The sequence below is a fragment of the Carex rostrata genome, chromosome 4, assembly GCF_964058835.1.
Source record: "Carex rostrata chromosome 4, lpCarRost1.2, whole genome shotgun sequence".
Lineage (NCBI taxonomy): Eukaryota > Viridiplantae > Streptophyta > Magnoliopsida > Poales > Cyperaceae > Carex > Carex rostrata.
In genome coordinates this window covers 11,031,983-11,055,218 of record NC_135921.1, presented here as the reverse complement: position 1 = coordinate 11,055,218, position 23,236 = coordinate 11,031,983, and the positions used below count along the sequence as shown (strand labels likewise).

The window sequence follows — 23,236 nt, the reverse complement described above, 5'->3', positions numbered from 1 at the left end:
CTTGGGTATTGGACTATAAATCACTAATTCAAAGTCCAAATGACCGGTCCAAACCATTCATCTTGTTCTCCATATTAATATGTGCTTGGAGACCAAATTTTACATTTTTTGGAATTTTTTTACTATCCCTCTTATGAAACAGGGATAGCTAGGCCCATTGCTCTTTTTAGTTTAAGGCTTGTGAGGCATAGTGTTAAAATAGGATTTTACTTTGCACTTACTTTTAAATTTTACAGAATTTGTGTTAGGTTATTATGTTAATTAGGATGTAAGTTTCAAACTACTTGTAATGCCTCCATTTTAAGTTTCAATAAAATATACCTACGGATTTCTCTCAAAAAAAAAAGTACTAATTAAAGTCAGTAGTTTGTAAGTTAACTGTTTCAAATTCCCACTAACCTTCAAAAAAAGTTAACTGTTTCAATGAAACGGAGTTGACCTTTTTAATCAAAAAAAAAAAAATAGCATTATAATTTCTTCCAAACTCTTCTACATCATCCCCTCACTCATACAGTCATACTAATGCCTCCAAGTTTTCTATTAAGCTCTTATTGTGGTGTTATAAATATTGTTGAGATTCTGAGCTTTGTTAATGGTTGTTCATGAAAATTGGCCCCCCTAGTTAACATTATGCAAAATGTGCATTTTGTGTTTTTTTTTTTATATTTATAGTTGAATGCTTTCAAAAACAATTGTTATCTAATATCATGTAACAGATTAGCTTGTAACAGGCAAATATGCACACGGACTTTCAACCCAAGAAAAAGAGTCCAAACGAAATTGTGAGCGAAATTATTTAAAAAAAGAAAAAAACAAACTTATTATTTGAAACGAAGGCACTGAATTCTATAAGAAAACCAAAGTGCGTTTCTAAGGACCCATCACCGTGACTTAACTGGGCCTAAAAGAGCGCAAAAAAGATCTCTTCTTCGTTACGCATTCAACTTTTGTTAATTTACTCAAAATGTTTGTGGGTCAATGCTCACCTTCTGTTCATCTTTATCTCTCTCTATTTTACAATTATTCTTCTTTTGGTCAAACCATAGTATATTCTACTTTGCCAAAAGAATGCGATTATAAGAGAGACAGATCGAAAATAAGAGAGACAGTTAATGTTTTCTCAGGAAAATAAGGAATTCTAGCAATTCAATCTAAAAGCAAATTTGTCCAAACACAATGGTTACTGGAAGTCTGGAACTGGATGCTTCAGTTTACGCACGAGTCCCAATCCGCTATTCCATCAGAATTTAGATCAATTCGGCTCACACATGTAATGCGCATGGTTTTTTAAGATTCGTACTAACATAGAAACAAACTGATGGATTTAAACTCAAATGGTACATTAATGCAGGGAGTCCGCCTCTTATGAAATTATGAGAGGATTTCAGCGACCCTAAAATCTCTCTCCTCTCACCTCTTTCTTTCTCTTCAAATTAAAAGTTCAAATTAAATCCCTTAAGCAATGCAAACTAGACAGAAAATTTAATTAAGGGACAATTTCATGTGTACCATTCAAAAACTATGAAACTTCAAAATTACGTATTTCTTATCTAAAATTCATTATATTATATTTATTATTTTAAATTTAAAAAGTCACAAATTTACTCAATTTAATTTGTTTTCCTTTATATTCATTTAAAATTTATAAATTACTCATTTTAGCTTTTATTAAAAATAAAATAAAAAGTAAGTAGTCTGTTAAGAAAAATGTTACTGAAATTGAATATTTCAACGTAAGCACTGTAAACTAGACAGACAAACTTTAATTAATCAGCAGTATTGCAGCATGCAGGCACTAATTTATTGGATTTTGAATCTAAAGCTAGTAAGATATATATTTTGGAGCAAGCAAACGATTAAGGCTGTTTTAACTGTGTAAATCCCACTAACTGATCATCAAAGGATGCAAGAAAATAGAAATTATAACCTAGTCAATATTGTAAGACTCGATAAAAAATCAAAATTAATTATAAGACTGGTGTGTGGTGTCCTTGAATCAGAAAAGAAACAGAGGAATAAAGAGGGCAATTAAAGTTTCATTTTCTTCTACCTTTAACTTTTTTGCAATGGTAAAATCTTTCTAAATCTTTAACCAACCAGTAAAAGTAACAAAACCTTTGTAATTAATTAACCCAAAAAATAACATGACTGTTTCATCTAGAGAACTAACCAAGTAAAGGTGAATGATATTAATATGAGAGTACAACTAGGGTGTTCTTAAGTTCACCGAGCTCCTTGGTAAACTCAAGTCTAAAACCCGTCAAATTAGTTTCAAATGATGAATCTGAACCGTTAAAACCCGCCTACCATACGAGTGATGTGTCTACATGTGAAAATTTTAAACATTCGAATTAATTTAGTGAAAGTCAATTGGTCAAAATTAGAAGGTTAATAAATTAATTTTAATGCATTCATTTTTTGAACATTTTTTGACCGATTGACTTTATACTAAATTAATTCAAATTTTTTAAATTTTCATATGTAGACACATTACTCGTAAGGTAGGCGGATTTCAACGGTTCAATTTCGTCATTTGAAACCGATTTGACGGGTTTTAGACTTGAGTTTACCAAAGAGCTTGGTGAACTTAAGAACACTCTAGTTCTTATAAACATTGATACTAAACTGGTCCAAGAAGTATCTCAATCAAAATATAAATAAAAAATCACCAGAAACTATATAAATTGAAAATATAATTTGAACCAAGCATAATGAGTCAGATTGGAAATTAAAATTATAGATGTGTTTTGTATTATTTTATAGAGCCCTTATCAAATTTGATTGAATTTGAAAATTATTTTACCACTAATGAAGTGTTAATTATAAACTTCACCTTTATATATATTTTTTTAAATGTGATGGACACAATTTGATAAATAATTTATCTAAACCATACACAACATATTTATAATTTGTGTCAATTGTCATGAGAATCAAAACAAATTTGTTGGTAATATAACTTGAGGAGGTTCCAATGCCTCATTTTTTTTTTATACCTCATCATACCTCATATTTTATATCTTCATTTTCTTCATATTCAAAGTATAAATTGTGGAACGATATCCATACTAAAATATGGTTAGAGATGAAATTTTATAATTTTTGAAAAAAATTTACTATTTTTTAAGATGGGTAGAAAATCACTGTTTTTTGCAAGGTTCTAAATAGCGTTTATCGCGTCATAGCGGGAAGCCGAAAAAAAAAGTTATAGCGAATAGCGTCGCTATAGCGAAAGCTATGCCACATAGCGTTTTTTTATTTTTATAAAAATTATATCATATATTTGTACTAAATATCAACATTATATAAGTCTCATAGAATAATAAATAACATCAAATTGATTAAAAAATTATAGTATTCATATTGAACCAATACAAAGTCCAAATTGGGACTCAAAATATCCATAGTATTACTAATATCATAAACTATCGATCTTTTTCTATTCAAAATATATTTAGCATCATGACATAATCTATCTTTTTTCTATTTAAATTTCAAAATAACCTAGACATCATGGCATAATTAATTATCTTAATCTATTCAAAATATTCAAACTACCATATAGTAAGTATCATTTTGTTACTTCAAGAAATATCTTAATATATTTAATTTGAGCCTTTATTTAAAGCCCATATAAATTAAAAAAAGAAAAAAAAAAACAGCTCATGTTGCATAGCGCGCTGTAGCTTCCTTATTTGATCTCATTTAATAATTAATAATTTTTTTTATTAAAATAATAATTAATAATTTAATATAAAGCTTAGTATGTCAATTATAAAAAAAAATCACGGTTAAAATCCAATCTGAGCCTTTATTTAAAGCCCATATAAATTGAAAAGAAAAAAAAAACAGCATGTTGCATAGCAGGCGCTATTTGCGCTACACGCTATGCGCTATAGCGGACCGCTATTACCGCTATAGCGTCTGTAGCTCAAATAGCGTGTTTTAATTGTATAGCTTAGCGTTTTGGGTCCAAAAACGCTATAGCGCCGCTATAGCGGCGCTATAGCGCGCTATTTAGAACACTGGTTTTTTGAACGGTTCAAAAACAGTGATTTTGTACCTATCTTAAAAAATAGCAAAAAAATTCCAAAAAATATAAAATTTTATCTCCATGCATATTTTAGTATAAATATTTTGTTGAACGGTTCGGATCGACAATTTGAACTTTGAAAACGAAAATATAAAATATGAGGTATGATGAGATATGAAAAAAATGAGGCATTGGAACCCTCCTCATATAACTTAGGCAATAATTGCAGGCTATCCATTAAATCATTACTATTTGAAAATTTTGGATTAATTATTAATTTAAATATGTAATTTGTCTATCTAAATCACAAAATCTTACACATTTCTTCATAAAATATTTAAAACTAGTTATATTCACATTAAAAATCATTAAAATTATATTGAATGCCCTAGTGACATAGTCTGCATTCAGTCGTTGATCTACTATAACTGATTGATAGCAAAGTAAATAACTTATTAACTTGCATCATTTAGAAATGAAATGACAATTAAGGATATGATGGATATCTGTCAATTGTAAACTGAAGAGGACTCGCACATGCATCTGCATTCAATTTGATGTGCAGGTGCAGAATTTAATGTATAAAATGATTGAAAGTATTAACTATGTATAAATTGTTAGGGAATTTTATGGAGTAGAACTAACTAAGGTGGTGTGTTTTTAAGTTCATCAAAGTCCTTTGTGAACTTAATTCTAAAATTTGTTGGATTGACTTCAAATGATGAATTCGAACCATTGAAATCTATCTATCTTACGAGTAATCTACATGCAAAAAATTTAATTTTCGAATTAATTGTGTATAGAATCAAGTGGTCAGAAAAAATTCAAAAAATAATTGCATTAAAATTAATTTATAAACCTTCTAATTTTGACCGCTTGACTTTATACTAAATTAATTTGAAAGTTTTAAATTTTTGCATGTGTAGACGCATCACTTGTAAGATAGATGGGTTTAAACGGTTAACATTCGTCGTTTGAAGCCAATCTGATAGATTTTAGAGTTGAGTTCACAAAGAGACTTGATGAAATTCAGGACACCCTAGTTCTATTCAATTTTTTTGAAAATTATGTATTTTCCTCCCAAAATCCATATATCATATTTATCCTTTTAAATTTCAAAAACTCACAAATTTATTCAATCTGTTGTCTTTTATATTAAAATTCATTTTAAATTTATGAAGTTTTTATTTTACCTTTAAAAAAAATATAAAATATGTATCTTGTGTAAAAACATCAGTCTTCTAATAAGCATATTTGTAAGGACAAATAATTCATTTTCCTACTTGTGAAGCACTCACAACCGTATATCTAAATATAACTATGCATGTATGAGAAGTAGAGAATGAATAATTTGCTCCTATAAACTGATCAATTAAGTCTTCTACACTTGCTACATATTTTCTTAATAAAGAATAAAATGGGTACTTTATAAAATTAAAATGAGTTATAATAAAAAGGCACTAAAATAGGTAAGTTTGTGAGTTTTTGAAATTTAGAAGGGTAAATATGATATTATTAACTTTAGAAGGGGAAATACATAATTTCAAGATTTTTGAGGGGTATTTTGAAATTCAAGCAAATTAATTTAGTGTAGATCTTATATATTTTTATTTGTTAAGTATGAATCTTATATACAAATTTTAATTTATATAAGATCGATATTAATATATGAGGAGGGATCCAATTACACATTTTTTTGTGACACCGAATTACACTCTCGATTTTCAAAGTTCAAATAGTCGATCCAAACCGTTCAACATAATGGATATATTAAAATGTGCTTGTAGATCAAATTTTATATTTTTTTTGAAATTTTTTTACTATTTATTAAGTATTTAACAAAATCGCTATATTCAGACCATTGAATTTTTGTACCCATCTTAATAAATATTAAAAAAATTAAAAAAAAATGCAAAATTTGATCTGCAAGCACATTTTAACATATCCATCATGTTGAACGGTTTGGATCAACTGTTTGGACTTTGAAAATATAGAGTGTAATCTGGTGTCACCAAAAAATGGTGTAATTATCCCTCCTCTATATAAAAATATGAAAATAGTTAACAATTATTAAATGTGAACTATTTACAAAGAGGAGGGTTCCAATGCTTCATGCCTTTCTTACCTCATCATACTTCATATTTTATATCTTTGTTTTCAATGTCTAAATTGTCGATCAAAACCATTCAATATGATATCCATACTAAAATATGGTTGGAGATGAAATTTTATAATTTTTTTTTAAAATTACTATTTTTAAGATATATAGAAAATCATTGTTTTTGGACCGTTGAAAAAACAGTGATTTTATACATATCTTAAAAAATAGTAAAAAAGTTTTAAAATTTATAAAATTTTATCCTCAAATATAATTTAATATAAATATCATGTTGAGCAGTTCAAATCAACAGTTTGAACTTTAAAAATAAAAATATAAAGTATGATGCGGTAAGAAAATTATGAAATACTAGAACCCTCCTCATTTACAAATTATCTACTGCATAAAAAATAAAAAATTGTAACGTAGTCATAACTGAGGGGACAAAAACTTTTTTAACTTTTACCGCCAGGCCAAACAGCTAATCCCTCTCTTCTATTTAAGAGAGCTTGTAACTCAGCTCCTGAATCAAACTCTCTTTGCGCAAAACTAGACAACATAAAGAGACAGACATGATGACTTTAGACCCTTCTTTTCTCTCCTCTCACCAATCCTTGCTTGATTTGGATCATCTCTCCTTTGGTTTTCCTGATTTTCATGACATCATATCATCTAGTAAGATCAAGATCTTCTCTTTTCTCATTCCATCTCCTCATCTCTCTCTGCCATGAGCTTCAAGTTTTGCTGTGTTTTATTTTCTTTTACTTCTGTATCTTTTCTCATTGTTGAATTGAGTGTTCTATGAATAAATAAATTAGGTATGGAGTCTTCGTCATGCTCTGATGCATCAATCGGGTATTTGCAAGATGCATTCGCAAACTCAAGTGATAATTGCAAAAGAAGAAGAAAAGAATTTGAATTTGAATTCTCTGCTCTTCATGAAACCAACATGGCTGATTATGAAGATTTGCATTATCTTTTTCAAGTAAGTATAGTAGTCTAAATATTTATCCATAATTCCAACTATATTATAATTATTTAGCAGGTTATAACCACTTTCCACATATAATGCAGGAATTTTGGGATTCAAGTTCAATTGATCCACCAAACATTTTGAATTGCATTACTCCAGAAAACACAGTTATATCAGGTGAAAAAATTTGACTGTGCATCTCTCATATATAGTCCAATATGCTTCCAATATGCTTACTTTATTTTGATTAACTTTTTGCTGCTACTTTCAAACAACAGATGAAAGCCCCATTTTGCCCCCACAAGAAGCAGCAGAGCTAAATAGTACAGAATCACATAATTTGAGTACCAAATCAAAACCATCGTCTCCTTCGTTTACACATAATTTTCTTATCTTGTCTCCAAAAGGTAAGCACCGGAAAAGAAAATGCACCAGTTAATCGAAATTTTTTTATGTACTATATATGTTATGGAAAGTTTGTTGTAATTGTATGTAGGCAGTAAGAAAAAAAGACCGATCAGCGTAGTGCATCCATTCGTGGCGGTGAAACCAGCTGGATTACAAGGAGATGTGACACTTGATGACATTAATAAGAAAATTCTTACAAGACCAGCTCGACCAGTCCGGCACCCTGTTGGGGAATTCGCGTGTAGTCCCACGGTGTCATTTGGTGGTCCCGGCTTGTCAGGAAAGTCTGTTGTCAGTATCTTGAAGATTCAAACTAGAGGAACAGGTAGTATTACAATTATAAGAACAAAAGATTGAAAACAAACTTTGTTCTAAGGTAGTGATGTGAATTATGGTGCTGTACTTGCTTCTTCCTTTTTTTTCCTCTCTCTCTGTTTTTTTTTTTTTTTGGTAATTGTGCATAATCTTTGAATCTTAGTTGATAGGAGACTCTGTATATTAGGTTACTGTTGTGTGAATTATTACTATGTACTTTTCTTTTCTACCTTTTGTAATTTTATAGTATATTAATTGTTGGCGTTTAGGTTAAGGTTTTGGCGTATATATATATACTGACATATGTAAGTTTGAAATTTAGAAATGTGAGGCGTACATCAAATATTCCAAATACCAAAAGGGAAATAAAAGACAGAATTCCTGTAGCTTTAATTTCCTATCTAAAAACGACTTCAAATTTTAAATAGGTTTAGATTGAAATTAAAGAAGAGGAACTTTGTTAGTTGAAAAGTGTATGATAATTTTAATGCGGATTCTATTGGGTTGTTGCTTTGGGAATAAAGAACTCTTACAAAAAAAAAAAAAGGCGGGGTTGTAGACAAGACAAACTTATATGTAGAAATTAACAGAAGCAGGCAAGCAGCATCTGTTTCTATTTCATCCTTGCTGGGCCCACTTCAAGTCCTTTTAACTATAGTAAATTTGACCTTTGAAATTTAGCTTTGGGTCTATTGACAGAGCTGGTTTTGCTTCATGCAGCGTATCATACATATCCTTTTTCAGTTTGACTTTATTGTTAGTGCACTGTATGAAGCCAAACTAGCTCTGTCAATATTTTTACCCGTTAATTTTGGGTTTCCATTCACTTTTAAGTTTTACCGCAAATAATTTTGGGCATTGTCATTGTTAAATTGCTGTCATTGTATTTCTTTTCATTCAAGATTTTTTTTTTTTTCTAAAATATAGTCTGTGACTCTGCCAAGATGTTGTACAGAATTCCTTTGGTGAATACAAGGCCTCAAAAAGAAGTAAAAAAGGAATCCGAAATTAACCGCATTTCACAGAGAGATCATTCTCTTGCATGTGAAAGCGTTGAAAGCACAGTGTCGTTTTATATATCCTGGTCGGGGCATCTCTGTGCATGAGAGATTTAACAGCAAGGATGGAAAATTACAACACAAAATAAAAACAAAGAAAAACAAAGAAAGAAAGAAAGAAAGAAAAGCAGAAGACAAGACAAAGAATTAAGCAAAATAAAAGCAACCTTTTTTCTGGAGCCTGTTGACGTTTCGGCCCAATTACAAAATAAGTGGGCCCGGGTTAGTTTGATTCTGTTTAGGTTGATAAATCCAGATTCTCTGTAGCTTATCGACATGCCGCATGGTGTAGCGGGCTAATAAAAGTGAGGTTCACGGGATTTTTGAAAGCCCCACAATTTTAAAGACATACAGACCGATGTAGACTTTTCATTTCAATACTAATAAATATAAATTTTTCAAAACAATGGCAATGTCATGTCATTGTCCATACTATTAACTATTAACCATGTCAATAAAAAATATGGCACGAGTTAGAAAAAAAAAAATAACCATACAGCAAAAACGGTCAGTGTTAACAAAAATTTGTCCCATTTGAATGATTAACTATTGTCTTGTACCGTAATGCTAGCTGAAGTGATGACCGCTAATTGCGGTATCCAATTCTGTGCACATGTCAGATTCATCTCTGAGCCACTTCATTCGTTTCGTAATATGGTTCGGTTATTTTAGTTATAGTAAATCGAATTTACATTGGTAGATGAATAAGGTTAAAATATCTCATTATTTTTTATTCAATCATGTTTGACCTTTTTTTTTTTTTTAATAAAGTTATATTTGAAATGTGCTTGTAGGGCAACTTTTTTTTTTACTATTTTATTTATGAGGAGGATTCAAATATCTTTATTTTTTGTGTCTTCATCATGCTTTCATTTTTAAAAACTTAAATAACTCAAAGTTTAAAATTTAAACGTCAAAATAAAACCGTTAGATGTGATCTATGCTATTTTCTCTCTGTGTCCATAAAAAATTATCACATTTTAATTTTTCTTTTATGTGAATCAAAAAGTTAAAAAATCAACGCCTAAAAATTTCCACATTAGTATATATTTTTACAAGCTCAAGATGACAACCAAAACAAAGTTGAAATGCCATAATTTTTTACACGTGCATAGATAAAATGGTGTAGATCACATCTAATGGTTTTATTTTGAATTTTAAGATTTAAATTTTGAGTTATTAAAGTTTTTAAAAATGGGAGCATGATGGAGGCACAAAAATTAGAGGCATTTGAACCCTCCTCTTTATTTATAGGTACAAAATTATTGTTTTTCCAAAATATTTTGAACCATTCAAAAACAATAATTTTGTAACTATCTAAAAAAATAGTAAAAAATTTCAAAAAACATATATATAATTTGGTCTCCAAATTTTTTTTAATATAGACGTCATGTTAAACAGTTCATATTGATTGTTCGGACTTTGAAAATAAAAATAAAAAATTAAGGTATGATTAAGACACTAAATAATGGACACTTTAACCCTACTCTTGAATCCAAATTTGCTGCTATTATAAGAAAAATGAAAAATAGCAGCGGGTGCTCTCGACTTTTCTGTCTCTCTCTTTGAAAGAGAGGAGAGAGAAGAGAGAGAGAAAGAGGACAGTAAGGATAACATAGTTTAGCAGCGGATTTCATTTCCCTACTCTTGATAAATATCTTTCGAAACTTGATAATATATTTTCAAGTTTTAATTTAATTTTCAATAATTTGAAATTAAAAAAATGAACGGTTGAAATAATCCGACCTGTCAATATGTAAATGTAATTTTTCAGGGAAGATTCGATCTGCTACAATAGAATCCAATAACACTATATGTCATTGATCGTTGACATGCGGAGCTCATGCAACAGATTTTAAAGATAGAATTTTGGAATCATTCTCAGTAATTTGGTAGTGTTCAAACTGTTGAATTATGTAGCACATAATATAAAATCTACCCTAGATCCAGAGGATATGATAGAATTCGTATTCTCTGAGATATCTCAAACTTTGCGTGACTTTACGGAAAATTTGAACCGTTTAAATAAGTTCTGCACGAATCTCAACGCATAAATAATACAGCCCCGCCGCTATCACCGAATAGGCACCGGACACGTCGGTCACGCAAAAGTTGAGATATCTCAGAGGATACGCACTCGATATGATATGGGGCTGGTGCCTTGGAGGAATTCGTATCCTCTGAGATATCTCAAACTTTGCGTGACTTTATGTAATATCCCAACCGTTTAACTACGTTCTGCACGAATCTCAAAGCACATAATACTGACTCCCTACATCATCCCCGAATAGGCACCGGACACGTCGGTCACGCAAAAGTTGAGATATCTCAGAGGATACGCACTCGATATGATATGGGGCTGGTGCCTTGGAGTCCGCATCGTCTGCATTAACTCAAAAGAGCATCTTTTGAGTTGATACATCTCACCCGTCTGATTGTAAACGGAGCCCATCCAGTCTCTCACCTTTAATATAGGAGTCTTTAATATTAGTGCGGATTTGATTCGCACGAATTTTGAAGCTGATCGGACAGTTGAGATACATTAACTCAAAAGATTCCTTTTTGAGTTAACGCAGAGGATACGAATTGGGTGCGTTGTATAAATTTGGGCAATTGTGGTGCTTCTATTCAGGCCAATGATGACTTTATTGGAGAGAGGGGAACATGGATTAGAAATAAAGTTCATTAAAGTGGACCCCTAAAAGGATCTCTGGATTTAAAGTGTCAAGCCTAGTCTACTATTGTAATCTAATATTTTATGAATCAGAATTTACATTTTGCCTTTTTTTTTTTTAAAAAAAAAAGCAACCAGAAATACATTGCGAATTAAATGGACTATCGGACGATTTTTAAAGTCGTATGCTGTGTTAAGGTGCAAAATTGGTAAAAATTTAATTGGAAAGCTGAATGTAAAATGCGCAGGTGAAATTTGAATTCAAATATCTACAATCATCAAATATAATTTTATAACTACTAAAACATATAAATATATCGAACAAAAAAATCATATAATATTTTTCAAAGGTAAATTTTATTAAATTTTAATTTTACAGTAGTTAAGTATCTCTGTGATTGGCTCTAGATTCACCCCTCGTTGTATTCAAGTTTAAATTAAAATTTAAAATAATAATAATAATGGGTAATATATTTGAACCGATAAAAAAAAAATTCTAACAATTTCAGAAGAAAAATACGGTCAGTAAAGATTACAAAAACACAATTTCAACAAAAAAAAACAGAGAGAGAGAGATTACAAAACCAAGAAATATAATGCACAAACCAGAGAATAAGTAGCAACCTTTTTCCTAATTAATTAGGTATCCTCTAAGTCAATACTTTATACTTACTGAGTGTCTAATCAGAGAATAAGGTAGAAACCTTTTCCTAATTAATTATGTATCCTCTTAAGTCAATACTTACCGAGTGTGCTTATATACCTCTTAAGTCAAATTACTTACAGTAACAAAAGTCAAAGATAATTTGAACAAAAAGGGAACTAATGTGACTTGGTCCAACAGCCATCATAAGCAATTCATTATTCAACCGATGTCTCTTCTACTCTTCCCCTCTTTGTCACCCACTAACCCAAACACATTTTTTTGGAGAGAGAAGACAGAGAAGAGATGAGGAAAGAGCAGAATTTTTTATTTATAGAAATTATTTGAAAATAATATAGAGTAATAGATGAAATTGTCTTCAGATTTTGAAAAAAAAAATTGTTTTCTTTAAACGATTTTCCGTGGCATCAGATGGTTGATATGCTGAATCTTAAAGGGACCTGAATTATTTTTTCGGTTCCTTTGGAATTGCCTAAAGAAACCGTAAAGAAAATTTTGATTCTATTATCCTATATTATGTTTATCTAATTTCTATAGGCCATATTTTGCATGGACTCGGCGAACTGACAGATCAATATATGTTCGGTTTAGGAAATGAAAGATGTTGGTTTTGTTTCGTTTCATGCAAAAGAAATCATTGCCTCCACACCTCAGGCTACATGTGTATGAATGCAAGTCAAAAAATACAGTGTATGAATGCGCATGCATCCCCACAATTCATGACTCATCAAACAGAGAACAAAAAAGAAAAAGGGAAAGAAACAAAAAAGACCCATATTTTGCGGTTGAATTGTACTGCTTTTGGGCAGGCGTTACCATATATGAACAGTCTCAACCGTAACCAGCAATGTAATATATAAAATTGTGAAATAACTTTAGTCAGAGGTATAGATATTAACATGATTATTTTTACTTCACGCAGCACATCAGTTATATAGTTTATAATTTTTTACTTTAGTAAGGTATGGAGTATTCTGTCTAGTTTATGATTTTGAGTTTGCTCCAAATAGCATTATTTTGTATATGACACCAGACTTTGTAAAATTAAACTAATTCTGTCATTATTTTATTTAATTAGAGCTCATTCTGATGCTCTCTGATTCAATGTTGTTGTGCTGAGCCTTATTGTAAAAAAATTTGAAACACTCGGAATCTCAGATTCGGAAAAGAGAAATTTTCAAACGTTGGAAGTTCTATTCACATTTCATATTACATATCAGAGCAGAGCATCCTTTAGTCCAAAAACAGACTCAAAAAAGAAAGTGTGGTTGATAATAAGCTGTTAAGCTGAGACTAGGTTAGACGACAGATTATAACACTAGTATTTCATTATATTTTTTTCTTCTTCTTTTGCAATGATTAGAAAACGACCAAGACATTTACCCTGTTATGCAGAAAAGACTTAAAATCTAGTCTAGGTGGAATGCATGCAGCTCAAAGCACTTTGAAAAGCGAAGGAAAAATGCTCTGATCTGATTTGATTTATTTCTGTATTAATTACAGGAAAAAAGGTTAAGTTGTCTGGAAACTATTTATTTCAACATTATTTCACGTGAAGTTTATTACCAAACACAAATTTATTATCCAAAAGGATGCTACAATAGCATTGTCCCGCTAATAAAAAAAAAAGATTGAAATATTAAAAAAAAAAAACAAAAAAAAAAACACAGAGAAGAGGAGAGAAAAATAATACTCTTCTTATAGTCATAATTGTTATTTCATTTTAGTTGCAAAATACACTAAGCATTTCTCCCAATAGCACTTTTCCTTATCCATCATATTATTCTAATTACCACTCTAGCTCATTTTTTTGGTTTATCAAAAAGCCAGCATTGAACCAAAAAAAATTGACAGTGTAACATAAAATCCCAAATTTCATTACGAATTAAGAAATAGACAATTTTTATACTTCAGAATAGTAACCAGGTTGAAAAATAATGCTCCAAATTTATTTTGGATTTTAGTAACTATCCGCAAACAAACGAAACAAACATCAGTTACATCACACTGTAGATCAATAGCAATGGCAAACAATCAGAGTGTGTGTGTGTGTGTGTGGGGGGGGGGGGGGGGGGGGGGGGGGGGGTGTGGTAGGTAAGCAAATGAGTGCTAAGCATCTCCTATGAATTGAAATTTTTTATTTTTATTCTTTAGAAGTTACAAGTTTTACAATAAAATAGATGACACTTATTCATTCCCCAATCACAATGACTCCGCCTCATGAACTATAGTTTCTTTCCATAATAATAGATGAAGCAAACTACTGCTAAATAAATGAAGCAAGGAATCAGTTGAAATGGAATGGATTCAATTAAAGCATTGAGCCGAGCAACTTCAGAAAATCGTTTAAACACGGTCTGTTGATATTATAACAAATCAGCAAAGACAAGCTCTGTAGGATTTTTTTTCATGAGATGACCTAGATTCCAGTTGTCTCTATCGTGCTAGTTACCCATCCAGGCCCCTACAAATTTCTACCAGTCATTGCTAACAAGTAATAATTCAAACAAAATAAACATGTGCTAATTTTCAGGCAAAATAACAATTAACATTTCTTGAAATATAACCATCATGACACCATGGATTCGTTTCTTTGTCAAAATTGACTTTCAACCGCAGTATTTCCTTCCACGATATTCATCGCACTATTGTTCCAATATAATTCCAGGAGATTTCGAAAATTCAAAGTACATTTTGTGAAGTTGTACCAGACATCTAATACACAACCTGTTACTTCAGAATATTTCGGACAAATATAAACCAGAGCATTAAAAACGCACTTGTGAAAAAAAGATTAGAAGTAAAATAATTAGCAACAAAATGTACAACATCTATGTCACCTGTTACCTACATCAGGGCATTCTAAATAACAAACTGGCCGTTATGCAACTCCTGAAGGAGAATAAGAACAATAAATACAAAATCTCAAACTTCCATCTCATCTTGTAACAGTATTTCGTATATATCTGTGCGAATATGCAACTCTTTGTCATGCATTACTTCTTGCAAATCTGATAGCTCCTTCAGTGTCAGAATAGAGCTTAGTCTCTGGAAGCCGTCTAACCATAAACTCTTCGACCTGCAATGAAAAATTATACAGACTTCGCTGTCACAATTCAGAACCATGCTTTTTAGAGGTGGAGCTGTCACACTACTACAATTATTTTTGTTTACCTTTTCTCTTCTTTATTTTTTAACCTTAAATAATCGCATATCACCTAACTACTGTATGCATAAACGAAGAGGGATCAAATGCCTCCATTTTTTGTGCCCCCATCATGCCTCCACTTTTTAATTTTCTAATAACAAAAATGCTAAAATTTATATGTCAAAATAAAACAATTAGATGTGATATATATTATTTTTTCTACATGCACATAAAAAATTATCACTTTTCGATTTTGGTTTTATATGAATCAATAAGTTGAAAAAACAAAGTCCTTAATTTATCCGCATCAGTGTATTTTTGCAAGCTCTTGATACTAATGAAAAGAAAATCAAGATGTTGTGATCTTTTACGTGTGCATAGAGAAAATGATATAGATCATATCTAATGGTATTATTTTGACATTTAAGTTCTAAATTTTAAGTATTGTAGAAAAAGTGGATGCATGACAGAGAACACATTCCAATTTATAAACAACAAATCTGAAACTGATCTTACTCTACTTAGAGTAATGAAATCATGCAAAAAAATTGTAAAATCGACAATTTGTTTTGTACATACCATGGTGGAAAAATCAATGTACCAAATTAATTACCAAGGAAACTATAATCTCCAGATTCCTGATTGTACAGAACAAATACTATACTCAATAATTTTATATATGGATGCATTACTCACAACATATAACAAGATCAACGGTTTGAACATCGTCATTCAGAATTTCAATTATAGTGGGAATGACGGGGCACTAAAAGAGTGGCAATTCATCATGTCAATGCAATATTATATCCAACTGTTTCGCATACATGACAACCGAATTAAAGGAGGAAGAAAGGGATTAGATGTAAAAGTACCAGGGACAAGCATGAATCGCTCGGAAGAAAACCCGTCTGGCGGCACCGGGATTACAATTGACCTCTGTCTCATAAGCAAGGTACCACCGCCACAACAGCACTGACTTCTGCAATCTGTCATCTGCCAAAGCTTTTTCAAACAGCCCGTGAATCCTGTTGTGGGACCCATCTCTACCCCACTCAAAAGATATGACAAAAAGCCAGACAACTACAGATGGGTTCCTACAAAGAAGAAAGAACCAATGATCACAAATAAGCCCACAACATATTTTGGGCCTGCACAAATTAGAACAATAATGTTACATGTTTGCTCACACTACATTATTTTTATGCCTGCATCTAATACGACTTTCTTTGGGTTTGCAAACAGAAAAGGGAACAAAATTGTCTCTACTTTTTCCATCTTAACTCAAACATATAATTGTGCAACTAGTTCATATAAATCCTGTATGTTTGAATTCAATTTTTTTTTTTTTAAAAAAAAAATCACTTCAAGGATGGGAAAAAATGCTATCATTCCATAATATCCATCATATTAGTCTATTCAAATAGACAGATGTCAGAGACATATATGGGAAATATTGATGTTATCTTCAAACATAGACAATTTTAGGTACAATTTGCTCAGAACCATGCCAAAACGAAAGAACTCAAACCTCTGAGCAGTTTTGTCAAGTATGAGACGAACTTTACTAGAAACACTGTAGAAGGCACTGAGAGATAACATGGCAATGAAGGATTTGGGGTTAAACGGGTAGATATGTAATCCTTGAGAAACACTCTTCCATACCCTCGACATTTTTAGTTGTTTCATGTGCCTAAGGATAAGCCTGATGTAATATTCCCACAGGCACTCTAGCTCCAAGCTGTGGTTTCTCCTTTCTTAAAAAAAAAAAAAAAAAAAACATTAATGGAAAATTTAGAAAACCACATAAATCCAAAACAGAAATTAATTAAGATCAACATATTGCATAAAAAATTCCTGATTGCACTATTTGCAAAAATGTCCTGCTATTATTGGAAAAGTCTTCTTGCATTGTCAATTTTATCACATTGTTAATCATAATAACATGAAAAATGACATCTTGTAAAAGTTCCAAGCGTGAACTGTACTTATCTAGTTCTCGGTTGACATACTGCATTATTTCAGTTTAGTCCATCAGTCTATTTTATTGATATTTTTTTCTTTTATGTTGAAGTTGACTAAATTTTTGGAATATGTACAATTAAGTTGCATCCCCCAACACTGTAAGCTCATTTTATATTTTGGCAAATAATGAGAAGGATGTATTTTCTGCAATTCAATGGTAACATTGGGTGTCTATTGCAATTTTATTTAAAAAACAAAAAAACCGACCTGGAAGTACCATAGAAAAGGCCTCCTCTATTACTTCAAGCCCACAAGAAAAACCAGATGTTATGGTTTCAAACAAAGAAGCAGCGCAAACAAGAGCAATAGCACTCTCCTTTATAGAACCACGAGCCCATTCAGGTCTCAAACTCTTGATCTGCTCCTTGAAACCCTGACGTACCTGCAATATCTGAGGGCTTGGCACAGCGGATATAAACGGGGTGTATTTAGCATTGCTGCCTAGGCAGGAAAGGATGTGCAAGACACGCTGAACAGATGACTCGGAATTAAAAGCCATCTCCGCCTCGGTGTACCAGAGATATAGCAGGGAAGCCTTGTCTTGAAAATCCTACTTTTGATTTAACACATTTAGATACATGTTCATATAGTTTCAAGAACAAATTTATAATCAGAACTGTGAGAACAAATTCAAGTTCTAGACAGGGATATCTCATCAAACAAAAGCATTTCTATTAACCATTAAAAGCAGGATTACCTTTGGAGCTCCTTCAACAGATAACAAAGCCATGTCAAATATCTTTCTTGCAAGATCAATGTTACCATGGGCTGCCTCGGTTTGTGCATATATACCGCAGAGTAGAAAATCCTTCCATGGAAGTCAGCAAAAATTGCAAAAATAATTAGTGCAAATTTCTTGAGATTCAACAAATTAGTTTTTTGACAAAAATTACAGGACATAAAGTCATTATGTACCTGACGATCTTTCTTCAGCAGGCTTTTAGCCAATGCACGGGATGGATTAACCAAATCAGAGGACAAATTATTCGTAGTAGAAAGCGACTCTTCGAGATCAAGAAGGGATTGCTCCAAAATGTGATTACGTGGAAGAACTTCAAGGCATAGTACTATTGAGTTCTTTAGAAATTTCACCATTGTTGCATCTCTTGAGAAATCACTTGAACTGCCCAAAATAGACATTAATTCTTCATTATCCTTGACAATTCTCAAATCTTCAAGAATTTGACGAGGAACAGCTTCTAAGCTCAGGATTTTATCAAGCCAACTTGAATTGTTGGTACAACTCCTGGAAGTCACAAAAACAAAACAATTATGACCATTGTACCATTAGTGCATTTCTTGTTAAATTTATTCAACAAAAACATACCTTACACAAATAGACAATAAAAGAAAGTCCTAAAAAAATACCATTTTGAAACTTCTCCGCCGAAGAAATCAATAAACTGGCAGATAAGGGAAAACCGAGCCTCCTCTGATGATAATGAGAACAAGTAGTCAGCCACATCTTCAAATAATATCACCCTTGAAAGTTGTTCACCACCTTCTTCATGAGCTGATCCATTTTAAAAGAACATTGCATTACTAAAAAAACAAACATTGGCTTAATAAAATGAGCTTGGAAGGGGGTAATCCCATGTACCGGCATTTTCACGAACAGGCATCCACTGCTTGTAGCCTCTTGATACTTCCTCCTCAGACCACCTATGCCAAACTTTAGCATCTTTAACCTCACTATGAGACTCAGAATCAACATCAATACCAAGCTTCTTTAGTAACGACTCAACATCCTGTGTTTGATTGTTTTCATCATCAGAGGCACCTTCACTGTTTTCTTCAGCAATAGAAGTTTCTCCTCTTGTTTCGCCATTAGATTCCGTGTTAGTTTCACTCTCTTTTGATCGAGGATCAAACCAACCACTCCATCCTCCGGTTTCTACCTCTTGTGAGCTTTCCTGAACAGAAAAGAGCTTTTACTGACAATGTACTGTACCAGAAAATAGGTACCTGATATTTCTTGTATTAACCAACTATAAAAAATTTAGATACTTGCTAATAGCCTCAATTGTGGTTCAGCACGAATGTGTGATGGCATAGTTAAATTCTATAAAGTATTGACAACTCCACTGACCGTGTGGTCTATAATTCCATTAAGCAGCAATTGGAATAAAATCAAGCACAAACAAACTTCAATGCTGGTTCAAAATTTGCATCGGTTTGTTATCAAAATGTTTGGTGAAGTAAATATGCAAAGGCTATTTGTATAAAATGGTAGTTTAGCCATTCATTAGTTTACACCATGTGTTTTGATTGCTAGATGTCATTAGCTAATAACCAAAAAACTGATGGGTGTCAATTACAAATATACAGCAAAATGATGGGATCACTTGCAAAATGATAACACAATCAGTTCGTGCAAATACACTACCGGTGCTTTACCAATAGTCTTATATACTAAAGCATATTAGCATCACATTTGTTGTAGGTACGAGTCATTACAGGAATAACAACAGAAACGGTTCCTCTTGATAGTTTACCTGCATGAGTACATTCCTCTGCCTTTCTTCATCCTTTGACAGCCACGAGGACCAACCTAGGGCCCCACCTTCTCCGATCCGTGACCCAGAACTATTCCAAAAATGCTCAAACAGTCTCTTTTTGCTTCCTGGTGTGAGATCCAAGATTGGGCTAAACAAACTATATTCAATCTGAGATTGGAACAAGCCAGTTGCTAGCTCTTTATGACCTGTTTGCCACTCAAACCGGCATAGATTTACAAAGATGTCAGCTAGACCAAGTTCTATCTGCACTAGGAGAGAACTTGGCCGCACCTGATCACCAATTTGAGAATCCTGTATGATTAAAGAAATTAACAAAATTTCATAATTTTTCTATTTTGAAGGTCATTGGGAAGTTGCCCAGTGACGATTGCATTAATAATAAGAACAAGTATTCACAGCCTACATAGTTACATAATTACATACAGCATAAAGTTAGAAACCCCCACCAAATACTGAAAAGCACTGGAATAAAAGTAAAATATATTCTGGCAGAGTCTATCCTATGTCTCTTGCGCACATTGCCTTTAACTCTAACTGTTGTGGTACCACTTCTGTGCTTCAACAGTGGTATCATTAATAATCACTATACCACCCTGCTTTCCTGAAAGAAGACTCTTCTGATGCGTTCACACCATAATGAAATTTCATAAATTTACGATTAAACTAAAAAAGGAAAAAGAGAACAAGAAACTGAAAGAAAAGAACGGTAGAGATGAACCTGCCTAGAGAGCTTGTAGCAGGCTAAAGATAGAGCTTGAATAGCATAAGCATAGCTCTGACGCATGTCAGAGACCTTGAACCGGGAGAACTCACCCTGGCGAACAAGTAGATACTCCTTCCACAATCTGACACTATCGGAATGCTTGACTAGTATTCTCTCCCATCTAGCGAAGAGTGCTTCAGTCGTATCTCTGTCTCGGTACGAGCTCAAGAGACAAATTAGGAGCTCTTCACTGTCTGGATTAAGTTCCACGGCCTTCTCTAGTATGCTTATTTTCTTTTCAAGAGTTTGCAACCGCACTGCCTTCTGAGGTTGAGACCTTGCAATCTTATCCTATTTACAAAGGTCATAATTCAAAGTTCATAATTTATCACTTTACAATCAGTCACATAATAATTGTTGGAATTTTTTTTTTTTCAAACCAACAACCAATATTTATCATCTAAGCAAATAACACCGAGGCTTCTCCAATTAGTCAGTTAACAACAAACGTTTCATAAATTTTGCAACTGGCACAAAACTGTTTAGCTTAGCTTGATGTTTAAGGTATATTGATATTACATCAATTACTAGTTACTAACAATTTTGACCCTAGCTGCATGAGGCATTGTATCCAAAGCTCCTTTCATCAAACCAAATATAATAATTAAGAAAAAAAATAAAATAAAATAAAGCACGTAATATAAAGTACAATTAAGCAAAACAAATTTACCTGAAACTTACACAAAGACAAATGAACTTGCTAAAAGAAAATATTCTAAATATTTACCTGAAATTGAGCAAAAGACAGCCATACTTTCTCATCATGTGGAAATTCACGAGACATCCTGTTGAACTCCCTTGTTTTCTTAATTATCTCATCTTCCCATGACTCCTCGACCTCTTCAGAAGAATCGCCATCATTTTCATGGAGAGAGAATGGTTCCAGAGGAATATACTCCTCAGGCACCATAAATTGATTATTTTTCTGTGAAATTTTGAGGTGCTTATAACCCTTGTTTCGTTCTAAAGCTGTGTACTTGATCGAAAAGTAACGGCCTCGAGATCTGGCCTTGCTGTCCAAACCATCTAAATCTGCATCTTCACCCAAATGTAATGACGGTTTTGTACGATCAAAGAACTTGAAATTATGCCCAGATGGATCTGAATTACTCTGAAGCTTGTACCGTGCTATGTCCATTCTACAAATAGTTTCTCACTATCAGGCAATTGAAATTGTTCCACTGGCATTTTTTATACATAGAAGGAGATTATAATAACCATTTGAGTGAGACTATGGTACTTGCAAAGCACGGATCAGTCCATGCTATCGTATCTCCGTTTTCAACATTCAAACAATCAATCCAAACCGCCCAACATGATTGTCATACGAAAATATACTTGGAGACCAAATTATACATTTCTTATATAGGTAGTCACTACTTTCAAAATCTTTAGATCAGGTGATTTTCTACCTATCTAAAAAAATAGTAAAACAATTCTAAAAAATGAAAAATTTGGTCTCCAAGTACATTTTTATATAGAGATCATGTGGAAGTTGAACTGTTCGGATCAATTGTTTGAACTTTGTAACAGAGATTGATCCACAGCACTTACTGTTCTGCACTTTGCAAGTACCGTAGCCTCACTCTAACCATTTCTAATCAGCATTTAAAAATACCTTAATGTGCATGCATTCAAGTATTGGATACTGCTAGAGAAATATTTACACTACATAATTAACTTTCAGATGAGTTCAAGTGTTAATTAGAAAGAAATATACCTGTAAAGGGTACCATATGCCAGATTATCCGAATCCCCTCTAGCATCGAAGTAATAATCCTTATCGGGTTTTTTACCCGACCTATCCCAGACTTGAACCCCCGACTTCCTTGAACTGGCCTCGCCCCCTCTCGGCTTATCTCTATCTCGTCTCCTCCTCTTCTTCTTCTTCCTACTCTCCTTTCTTCTGGAACGCTTGTCTTCCTCTTCTCCATCAGTGCCCGATCCAAAACCAGACTGGGATGGAGAGTGCAGGAGATCGTACTTCGCCACTGGCGGCTTCCGATCATTCGGAGACTCGAGAGCTTCTTCATCTGATTCCACTGGAGGAACGGCGTCGACAGCGGAGTGAATAGCGGAGACGTCGAAGGTGAAGCTGGAATTGGAGAGCCACTGCGGGTTGTTAGAGGAGGCAGGAGGGAGGGAATAAGTAGGGTTTGAGGACGTAGGAAAAACAGGGAACAGTGAGGAGGTGGAGGTGTTGACGGTGGTGAGGCGGTTGTCTGGTGGCTCCGGCGAAGGAGCCTCCATTTTAGCGCGCTAATAGAGTTGGGTCGTACTGATAATTGGATTGCTTTGTTCTTTTTGTTGGAGTCTTGGAGACGACGGATTGAGAGCACAGAGATGGGCCGGGCCGTTTAGGAGTTCTATTGGGCCATATGGGTAATTTTGGATCTGGATGGAGCGGGTACTGTCGGAGGCCTTGTATTATTATTCTAGTGAATCCAAGTCCAATCACTGCTAAAATGCTCCTTTTTTTATTTTCTTCTTTTTTTTTAGCCTAACGATGGAAGTTTTAATAAAAATAGAGAAAATTATTGATATGTCTATTGAAATATTCT

The 23,236-nt window shown here is 32.8% G+C and overlaps 2 protein-coding genes across 2 annotated transcripts; one reads left to right on the top strand and one right to left on the bottom strand.

Annotated features, from left to right (window-relative positions):
* Positions 1–6,662: 6,662 nt before the first annotated feature.
* On the top strand, positions 6,663–8,042 carry LOC144553331 (uncharacterized). The gene is made up of 5 exons (XM_078301437.1): positions 6,663–6,806; positions 6,950–7,116; positions 7,206–7,281; positions 7,383–7,511; positions 7,601–8,042. Exons 1-5 carry the CDS (start codon positions 6,704–6,706, stop codon positions 7,867–7,869), a joined length of 744 nt encoding a protein of 247 aa, XP_078157563.1. The 5' UTR covers positions 6,663–6,703; the 3' UTR covers positions 7,870–8,042.
* Positions 8,043–15,012: 6,970 nt separating this feature from the next.
* Positions 15,013–23,029, bottom strand: LOC144553329 (uncharacterized). The gene is made up of 12 exons (XM_078301436.1): positions 22,396–23,029; positions 21,403–21,814; positions 20,631–20,966; positions 19,889–20,203; positions 18,994–19,306; positions 18,762–18,906; positions 18,309–18,639; positions 18,091–18,201; positions 17,601–17,943; positions 16,900–17,125; positions 16,244–16,465; positions 15,013–15,302 (listed from the first exon to the last, which is right to left on the bottom strand). The coding sequence occupies exons 1-12, from the start codon at positions 22,923–22,925 to the stop codon at positions 15,149–15,151; spliced, it is 3,438 nt and encodes a 1,145-aa protein (XP_078157562.1). The 5' UTR covers positions 22,926–23,029; the 3' UTR covers positions 15,013–15,148.
* Positions 23,030–23,236: the final 207 nt, after the last annotated feature.